The 10,580-nt window shown below is 38.6% G+C and overlaps 2 protein-coding genes across 3 annotated transcripts in view; one reads left to right on the top strand and one right to left on the bottom strand.

The window, feature by feature from the left end:
- The first annotated feature begins 1,451 nt into the window (after positions 1–1,451).
- LOC138442264 (endogenous retrovirus group K member 9 Env polyprotein-like) overlaps positions 1,452–10,580 on the top strand; it is a 30,189-nt gene continuing 21,060 nt past the window's right edge. The window contains exon 1 of the mRNA XM_069593369.1: positions 1,452–1,578. Coding sequence (XP_069449470.1) covers positions 1,547–1,578 — 32 coding nt within the window. The 5' untranslated portion in view covers positions 1,452–1,546. The remainder of the gene's footprint in view (positions 1,579–10,580) is intronic.
- The window catches only part of LOC138442265 (rho GTPase-activating protein 20-like), a 28,361-nt gene continuing 21,475 nt past the window's right edge, over positions 3,695–10,580 (bottom strand). For both annotated transcript variants that reach the window (XM_069593373.1, XM_069593374.1), the window contains exons 7-10: positions 7,603–7,712; positions 6,903–7,089; positions 5,541–5,667; positions 3,695–4,223 (exon numbers count right to left, since the gene is read on the bottom strand). In XM_069593373.1, the coding sequence (XP_069449474.1) occupies positions 4,093–4,223; positions 5,541–5,667; positions 6,903–7,089; positions 7,603–7,712 (555 nt within the window). In that variant the 3' untranslated portion in view covers positions 3,695–4,092. The remainder of the gene's footprint in view (positions 4,224–5,540; positions 5,668–6,902; positions 7,090–7,602; positions 7,713–10,580) is intronic.

Raw genomic sequence — 10,580 nt, 5'->3', positions numbered from 1 at the left:
AATTTTAAATATATATGCATCTTTGTACCCAAAAGAGAACCCAACAGAGAATATACACTCTTCTAAAGCATGCATACAACATTTAAAAGTTTACAATTTACTATATACTTGCAGTCACAAAGAATCACAATCATTCACATATTATCTAGTCACTACTCTATTAAAATTATAAATTAACTATTACAAATAGTAATGAAAATTCTTCAGTATAGGAACCTGAAAAAAAGGAAAGTATAAACAATGTATGGATTAAAGAATAATTCACAAAATTATAACATGTATTAACTGAATGATTAAAAAACTAAAATACTAAAAAATAAAAATAATTATGATATAGCTAATGCAGTGGAATAAAAATTGAATATTTGTATTACATTCATATTCTAGCAATATATCATAATTATTAATCACCATAAAGAATTAGTTTCCTCTTAAAGCCTTTGAATAGCTTTCTTTCTGGAATAAATCAATATTTTCATCCTTAGTATCTTTGCTTTGCTTTTGAAAATATTTAACCTTAATTACATCACTAAGTGAAAGTTGTCTGATGATTACACAGATCTTACTAGCTATAGTAAAGACTAATATCAGAAAATCAAATTGCCTTTTATTCATTCTACATTAGACAAGTGGGTCCTTTTATAGTTTATCAGTTCCTAGAATCTTTTCTAAAAATTAATAACTTGATTTTCTTGGTGAGTCTCCTATGGGAAAGCTAACCTTTATTTGCCATTTCTACATGGCAAGAATCTCCTCTGTGAGTTACAGTTGACAGACTATTTTCAGCTTTTCTTTATCTCCTGTTATTTCTCCTTTTCAGATTTGAGAGACTTTTGTTTATCTTTCTTGGCCTAAAAACTCACAGATACACTGCCCAGCCATGTTTTTACCCCTTTTTGTTATGGAATTGTTTCTACTTAAAAGAAAATTTATACAAGCATGCAATTATCCCCAAATATGTCACACCAGTATCCCATTTTTGCTAGATGAATAAAAAGAGTGACTATCTAAAACTTATGTCTTACTGCTACTCACTAAAATTCCATTTGCGTTGTTTTCTACCTCTTCAGTTTTAAAATTTGCAGTCATTACCAGTTAATGTAAAATTTCCATACTTAGAAAAATTCACAAATTCATTTATACCTTTTTTAGTAGACATTTACCCAGGCATTAAAAGTAATATAATGGGGAAGAAGGTGGGAGGGGGTTCATGTTTGGGAACGCATGTAAGAATTAAAGATTTTAAAATTTAAAAAATAAAAAAATTAAAAAAAAATAAATAAATAAAAGACCAACCAAAAAAAAAAGAAAATAAATAAATAAATAAAAGTAATATAAAACTAACACAACGAATAATCATTTACCCAGGCATTAAAAGTAATATAAAACTAACACAACGAATAATCATTTACCACAGGAATTTGGATTGTTGAGCTATGTATAAAAATACCAGTGTAGTTCCTGATGGTGCATAGCAGCATGTGAGCCAGTATCTAATGGGGTCAAATGTTTATGCATTATAAAAGAGCAATTAATTTGAGCTGGAATGGTCACGGATATCTTTCGTGAAATTTCTGAGTGAGTAGAACCCAAGTAGCTATCTAGTTTGTGTATATTTAGAGACAAAGAGGAGTTGATAATTATACTTAGAGATATGTGTGTATCTTGTTCAGGAAACAGTGAAGTGTCTGACCTAGCTAAAGAAAAGGATCTACACTGAGACATAGTGAAGAAAAAATGGATTACTGGAGCAGGTCGCATTGCAGAGGATCTTCGGTGACCTAAGTCGATAGAGCAGTGTTTATTTATGTATGTTCCTAGGATCGTTCATTAATAGGGTTCCTCCAAAACAACCTCTCAGGTCAGATGTGGAAAATACTGGGTTTCTTTACTGTTGAGTCTTCTCTAAGACATTAATATGTTACTGGGCATTTTGATTTCCAGTAGGAAAATACAGCATTTCTCAAACCTGTTTGACCCTGGAACCCTTGCTAGGGAAACCATGCATGGATCGAGCATTCTATATATGTTGGTATCAATCTCAGTCTACAAACTGTGATATATTGATACGTACTGTTGTATAGTTTTAAATGGTACATTTTATTTCTAGTGTAATCCTTTGTTCCCAGATTGGCAGAAATTCAAGGTCTTTCCATTTTCTCCATGAATGTACCCATGTTCTGGAGTCTTCTAATGCTAAGGAGTTAGGTGATTGTGGAGTGAGGCATGACATTTATCCACTGTGTCATCTGTGTATGCTGGACATCTGCTGGAATGTCCTACTTGCTCTCTTGTCCCAGGTGACTGGCCTGTACCACTCTTACTGAGACATGTGTTACTCAGATCCAGTGGTTCTCTTTGTTCCTTCCATATGGTAATTCTCATGTTGATGGGAATAACTTCACTGATCTGTTCCATGTTGAGGTACCAGTAATTCTGTATGAATGTACAATGCCCCATCTTTCTTAGACATGTTATTTAATTGTTCTCTGGGGGCTTCCTATTTCCCCTTGGTTTCTATTTATGAAATGTGGCATGTGTTCCATACACCTAATGATTTGAGGCTTTTCCCATGAGGTTTCTACCTAGATCTTTACCCTCTGCCATGCATTGTTTTTGTTTCCTAGGAAACTAAGTTTTCAAAACTCAGAAGCCACAAAATGCTCTCTTTTTCTCTTATACTTCTGTAATTTCCTCTCCTCTGAGGAAATGATCTAGCTGTCCCTTAGTTTTTCTAATGGTTAGTTTCAAACCAGCTTTTTCACTCTCCTCTTTCACCCTTTTCAAGAGACTCTTTAGTTTGTCTTCACTTTCTGCCATTAGAGTGGTATCATCTGTATATCTGAGGTTGTTGATAATTCTCCCAGAAATCTTGATTCCAACTTGATTCATCTAGCACAGCACTTCACATGATATACTCTGCATATCAATTAAATAAGCAGAGTGATGATATACAGCCTTTCTAAATTATGAACCAGTCCTCTGTTCCATGTTCGATTCTAACTGTTGCTTCTTGACTGGCATACAGGTTTCCCAGGAGAAGGTGGTCTGGTACTCCCATCTCTTTAATCATCTTTCAGTTTGTTGTGATCCATATGGTCAAAGGACTTCCCTGATAGCTCAACAGGTAAAGATACCACCTCCAGCACAGGAGTCTCAAGAAACATGGATTTGATCCCTGGATCAGGAAGATTCCCCTGGAGGAGGAAATGGCAACCCACTCCAGTATTCTTGCCTGGAAAGCCCCATGAACAGACGGGCTGGTGGGCTACCGTCCATAGGGTTGCAAAGAGTCAGACATGCCTGACACAACTGAGCACCATGCATACATACAGTCCAAGGCTTTAGCATAGTCACTGAAACAGACAGAGATGTTTTTCCGGAACTCCCTTACTTTCCTCAGTAAATAATGAGTAACTCATTGTCTCTGTAGTCTTCTGTGGAGCCCTTTTCTACGCTGACTCTTGAAAAGCCTCTCTTGCTGTTGGGAACTCTTCTTCCACCATATGAAGTAGACCAGTTTTCTTGTTGAAGACATGGGGATCAACCCAGAGCCAACTTCAAACAGCAGACATGTAGCTTACTCCAGGTTGAGCTGCCAACTGATTACAGGTTCATAAGCGATCTTAGTTGAGACCCAAACTGCCAGTTGAGCCTCTACCAAAGTGTTAAAATGAATCATAAGCAAATGAAATGGTTTTCTAACCTATTTTTATTGCATCAATATAAAAATGTATAATACCGTACAAAAAATAATATAATATGGTAGGAATGAAAGAAGAGATACTCTGGGGGGAATATTTTCTCAAATATGGATATACAGGGTCAAGAAAAACTGAAATGGTATAAGCTGGGACCTTGAAAGGTCTTCTTTTTCACTGAATGATCCAAAGTGGTTTTCTTGGAATAAGTGCCTCATGTTCATTCTTGTGCCAGGAGATTCATTTATTTCTGGATATATCTGAGCATTTAATTCAAACTCAACAAAATCGTGCAAATGTTTTATAACTAAGTGTTCTTGAAGTGAGATATTATAGGATAAAGAAAAAGGAAGGGTAAAGTGTGATTATGGGGACTGTAATCTTCAGGGATTTAGAATACTGTAGACAGGTCAGTGGGTGGACCCATCCTTGATGAGGTCATAGCATCATATTGCAGTTGTACCTTCTCGTAAATCATTGTCACCCTCACCGGCTTGGATTCAAGAGATTGTTCTGTTGTCCCTGATGAAATGAAAGCAAATAGTTGTCTTAGTTTGAGCATGTTCTCAGATATTAGACACATTTAAATGCCTAATTAAATGGATTGTCCTAAAGATTTCCTCAAAGCAATGAGATAAGTGTCATAAAACCAAGATATATTAAAAATATAAAGGGACCAATGATTCATGTCCTCAGGTTCTGAATCTAAATGCTGCCTTGTAAAAATGGACTGCTACCAGTAAGCTGTGATTAGCTAGGCTCAAGTAGTACTAACTCTAATCTCATGAAAACTTCTACTAGCCCTATGAATTGCTTCTTTAAGGATTTATTTTATATCAGTTATATATTTAATCTTTACAGCAACCCTAAGATTTAGATATTTATTATTCACATCTTAGAGATGAAGAAACTGAAACTGAGCTAGAATAATTGGCCAAAGTTAACGCAACTGGTGAATAGTGGTACAAGAGTTTATAGCCTGGAAAGTTATTCTGATATTAGTCCTTTTTTTCCTCAGTGATGCTGGTTCTTTTCAAACTACTTCAAAGGCACTAGAAACCTGCAGTGCCTCAGGGACCACTGACCAGAAAAAGGAAGGAGAGGAGAATAAACCAGGCAGTGCTCTGAGCCCCTCACCCTAGGTTCAGCCAGAGCACATCTTTTATACATGAGTTGCATTTAAAGTTTTATTTTAAATATTACCAAATGCAATAAAATACTGAGATGTACATTGTGAACTGTGGTATTGGAGAAGACTCTTGAGAGTCCTTTGGACTGCAAGGAGAACCAACCAGTGCATCCTAAAGGAAATCAGTCCTGAATATTCATTGGAAGGACTGATGCTGAAGTTGAAACTCCACTGTTTTGGCCACCTGATGTGAAGAACTGACTCTTCGGAAAAGACCCTGATGCTGGGAAGGATTGAAGGCAGGAGGAGAAGGGGACGAGAGAGGATGAGAAGGTTGGATGGCATCACCGATTTGATGGACATGAGTTTGAGTAAGCTCTGGGAGTTGGGATGCACAGGGAGGCCTGGCACGCTGCAGTTCTTGACGCCAAAGACTTGGGGTCACTGTACTTCTTGGGGTCACAAAGAGTCGGACACGGCTGAGAAACTGAACTCAACTGAACCGTGATGTCTCCTAAAGCTCTACTAGTTGCTTCTTGAAATCAGAACAGCCTTATCCTTTCTTTGATCTCACAAGTGGGAAACTTCCCATGTCTTGGAGCTGATGGAAATTACTACCCTTACAATGTGATTTGGGCTCTAGGATCTCCCATGGAGCCCTGGCAGCCTTGCTGTCTTTTGCATGAAAGCCAGTTACATTATTCACCTACCTGAAATCTCACTGTTATCAGTGATATCACTGTTATCACAACTCACTGAGTTCTCTCCAAAGAGAGAAGTGATATCTTCTCCAAATATCTTGAGACAGTTTTCAATGAGGAATTGTATCAGAAAAACCTATAACACAAAGGGGCAAAAAAAATGGTGTATTACTGTACATATGGCATAATAGTAAATCACATTTCATACGTGAACCTGGGCTCTTACACAAAATGCAAAAGAGGTCTGAGAAAAATTCAGACTTGATTAAATATATGTATATATGGATGTATATATACATACATTATATATATATTATGTATATACATCAGTTATTTCTAAGAAATAAATGATAGTTGCAAGAGTACATTGGGCAATAATTTTAAAATTCTTTTAGTCATTGGGCTAAAGTTATAATATGTGGGCTGGTTTAATAGCTAGAATTTTGTAATGATGGTTACATGCTTAAAACTAGGATGATTTGTAAGTAGCCCACATCGGATGTTTGGGAAAAAATGTATATTGTCTTATTGAGTTTTATTTAGTTTTATAAATTTTTTTTAGTTTTAATGATATACAATTTATATATAGCATCTTATTAAAACTTATAGAGTATCAAATACAACACAAATTGCGAAATTCACTTCAGTGAAGAAATATCAGAAAGTTAGGTTGGAGAGGTTTCTGTGTGGAGTGGAGGGCGGGAGGGGGGTTGTGAAGGAAGAAAGCATCTGGAGAGAAAACATGTCTGTCTGTCTGTCTACATTTACTTGCCTGACCCTTGCTGTCTAGGGGAGCTTGGAGAAGAGCTGTGATCTTATTAGGCATGGTATGGCTCTGTTAGGATGTTCTGAAATATTTTACTAGCTTGCTCATCCTCTAGCGGAGACACAGTAGAAGCCAAGTATTTTCCTGAATGAGCCACAATTGGCAGAGTGCGGCCAGCGTGTGTGGAGCCTCGGGTGCTTGTATGGCCCAGGCCGCCTAAGATGTGCCAACAGGGACCAGATGTATTGGGTCTGTCATCGTTGTGTAATGGTGAACTCACAGTTTGGAGGCTCTTACACCCTCAGTGATGAGGCTGAGAGTTGAACCTTGGCTCTCCGGTTCCAAAGCCAGGTTCTTTTCTATCATATCGTCCTACTCTTACCTCTCTGTTGTTTAATCCCTTGGATGGCAAGGGAGAAGTGACTCAGCTGTTCTCAGTTAAAATACACCTTCGCATGCCCAACCAGAGTAGGACTCTGCCACTCCAAGGTGGTGTAATTAAAATGTGCGCTTTAAAACACGGATTCACCAGCGTTAATACCATAGACTTCAGGTTCAAAATGGGGACTCTGCCCCACAAGGCATAAAATGAGAGATCTTGTTACCTTTTTGCTGACGTTTTCAAATGCTGAGCTGCCAGAATTAAGCAGACAAAGGATGCTTGGGGTGAGATACAAGGATAAATCATGAGCTGTCATCTGACTGGATGAGGAATGTTGCTCAATGTTGTGTAACACTCCAAAAAGGTGTCGCAAAAAAACTACATTGGCTTTCGGTAGCTGGTCTACAAGCCTAATGACAGAAAAAGCACTTATGAATAAAGCGAGTCATTTTGCTTAGTAAGTGGAAATACAGAGAACACAGTACTTCTTTTCCTACCATGTACACAGTCCATTCTCACAGTGCCAGGCATGAATGCATACAATAATGTTTCACTGATTTTAATTCCTGAACCAGATAAGCCCTACTCTGGTTAGTTATGTGTTTGTATTTAAGATCATACCCCTGGCGGATTGGTTCTTTATCATCTCTTTCTACGCCAGTGGATTTCATCTCCAACAGTTTCATGTATTCAGAAGGTGTAAAATGGTCAAGCATTCCATGTTAATAAGATTAGGAGAAAAACACAGTGTCGCCAATAAGGCATGCATCTCTTTTCAAACTGGCTTCCAGGGGTATCCTCAAGTGAAAGCACTTGATACTGCTCATTATTTCAGAGGACACAGCTGTAAACTATAAGCTAATATTTTCCTAAGAGTATGTTGGTTGCATTTTCTCAGAGTTGAGTAATCATTGCATCATTACCTCTGGGTCGCAGTTATTTTCTCCTCCTCATTCCCTTCATCAATAACATCAAGCCATTTATCGTAGAGACGGGCTGAAAAGATGCTTCCTTGGATATTTCGAAGAAAATCCTTATGTAGATCAGAAAAATAAATATTCTCTTATGATAAGTTCAATGGAGAAATTGCAAAGAAAATATTTAGTTGAAAAATTCAATTCAGTCCGCAATTCCTTCACAGCCACACATACTGATTCACACAGAGCTTGGCTGTGACTCTCCACAGCCTTGCACACTCCGAGTACTGGTTGGATTTTCCCCAGCTAAAATTGGAAGCCTAAAAGTAGAGTCTAGGCTGTGGTGAGAATGAGGCTAAAGCTCCTTCTATCACCTGGAGCTTACTCTTTGTGTACATGTTAACACAATAGTACAAACTGGCAAGGTCTGGTGATAACTCACCCGAAATCCTATTCGTTTCCTGAAAAGAAATGCACATACCCATTTTGTTTGTTTACTTCAGACACAGTGCTTGCTCTGAATTCAAGAAAGAGAAGTTCTGAAATAAGACTACACCCCTACATGCTCTTATACACATATTAAGAGAAAACCGGAGGTATGTGTGGTCTTTGGGAAAAAGCTAGTATCGAAATCGCTTCGATCTTTTTCTTAAAAAAAAATCTATATATATATATATAAAAGTTCAGTTGTACAGAGTTTTAAGCAGCAGGTGTTAGAAATAAACCAAAAGCCCCAATGGGTAAACTACACGTTACCCTTGCAACTCTTTGAATGGAATATATCCTCCCCAAAGAGGAAGCTGAAAATTTACATACATGGCAACTTCACACCTGTGGGATAGAATCTGCAAATGTAAGCTTCCTAAGTGGAGGCCTGGAAAGTTTATCCTGGTGACCAAGTCTTAATATGATAGAATGGGGCCTATGAAATTGGATGAAGTTGTAAACTGTTGTGCAAGCCTGAGGGGAAATGATTGCATTGCCTTGCCAGTTTCAAAGGCACAACTTGCTTCCACTGGTCTTAATATACAGCCTGACTTCTCTGAAGAGTATCTGCTTCAGGCAGTGTTTCTACGGCAACTGTCATGGTTATAATCCTGTCAGCGTTCACTTGTTTCAGTACTTACTGAGCTGCTGTTTGTGTCCGGCATTCCTTTGAGTACTGAGGATAGAGTATGAAGATAACGTACAGAGTCTCAGTCCTCTCATACTTTTTCTAGTGATTGGTATTCAGTACCCAATCATGGTCATTAGGTTTTCTCTATGCTTCTTATGGAGTGTCCACAGTGTATTGGGAGGGAGGAAGCACTCCATTTCAGTTCAGCCGTTCAGTCCTGTCCTACTCTTTGCGACCCCATGCACTGCACACCAGGCTTTCCTGTCCATCACCAACACCTGGGTCTTGTTCAGATTCATGTCCATCGAGTTGGTGATGCTATTCAACCATCTCATCTGGCTTTGGCTTCTGGGAGTCTAGGGGTGTGCAGCAGGCCCTTTGTGGTTAAGCCAGGACATGACTCATACAGAATATGCCGTGGCTATTTGCTATTGGCCCTCTGTTTATAGACAGTTTAATGGAAAACTCAATGTGGTTCTCATTATGTATTCACTTCTGATTTAGACCACCTCTGTGGTTGCTTGGACATATGGTATTCTCAAGGCCAAAGGTGCGAAGTTTGATTCCCCACCAAGATCAATCAACTTTAGGAAGAGAAAGCTTTGAGATTGTCTAAGACCTGTACGCTTATAGCATGGAAACAGGCAAGAGCCTAGTAACACCTGCTCACAAATCAAATCAGTTCCAAGTGTGCACCTTATAGAGGGTAGCACTCTACTTGCTATAGGCATCCCTAGTGTGTATTATGATGGTGCAAGTGTTCTAGGGCTCACCTCTAAGTCATATCTGCACTGTTGCTATTATCATACAATCGAACATTAACAGGGGACAAGGAAACACCACATGTTATTTAGTTTCTAAGATAATTTTAATAACCTGTCTATAGTTATTACTACATCAATATAGTTTTCTTCATAGCTGCTAACAAGTTCCAACATGGATTGATTAATTTTTTGTTTCTGTTCTGTTATCGCCCTGGTAGAAATTTAACTACATGCTTGTGATTTAGCTGTATCATTTCTAACTCAGTCTATTTTTGTATAAATGTATGGAACTTTTCCAAATTCCAAACTAATTTTGACTGTTGGACTCACTCTAAAAATAAGATTTTTAGATGGGGCATATAGTAAAACTGGTTACCATATAAATATACCCTTGCTTGGTGGGTTAAACTTACAGATATTAACAAAGGTTGTTAAAGATGGGAAGGGAGAAAAAAAGAGGAAAAAGGGGGAACAAATTGTGGAGACATCCCTACACTAATTGTAAAATAAAAGGCATTGTGAGACAGGAAAAGGTAGGATGATGTAGTGATCAGAGATTTTGGTCGCCTCACTAAGCATTTTTTGATTCATTGTAAGACAAATGGACTTCCCAGGTGGGGCTAGTGGTAAAGAACCTGCCTGCCAATGCAGGAGATGCAAGAGAGGCAGGTTCGATCCCTGGCAGGAAGATCCCCTGGAGTCGAGCATGGCAACCCACTCTAGGATTCTTGCCTGGAGGGTTGCATGGACAGAGGAGTGCTGGGCTACAGTCAATGGGATTACAGAGAATCCGATGCGACTAGGCGACTAACACACACACACACACAAACACACACACACACACGAGTTTACCATAGTGAGTAAACATCTGTCATGCATCCATGCTAAGTTGCCACAGCCGTGTCCAGTTCTGGGCACCCTCATAAACTATAACCTGCCAGACTCCTCCGTCCATACGACTGGAGTCGTATGCCAGTCCCTGTTCCAGGGGATCCTTCCAACCCAGGGATCGAACCCAGGTTTCTTGCATTTCAGGCAGATTCTTCACTGTCTGAGCCACCTGGGAAGCTACTTCTGTTAACTGTTTCCAAAAGCTTAATATG

The sequence above is a fragment of the Ovis canadensis genome, chromosome 6, assembly GCF_042477335.2.
Source record: "Ovis canadensis isolate MfBH-ARS-UI-01 breed Bighorn chromosome 6, ARS-UI_OviCan_v2, whole genome shotgun sequence".
In the NCBI taxonomy this organism is placed as follows: Eukaryota; Metazoa; Chordata; class Mammalia; order Artiodactyla; family Bovidae; genus Ovis; species Ovis canadensis.
This window is presented reverse-complemented; position numbering and strand designations above follow the sequence as displayed.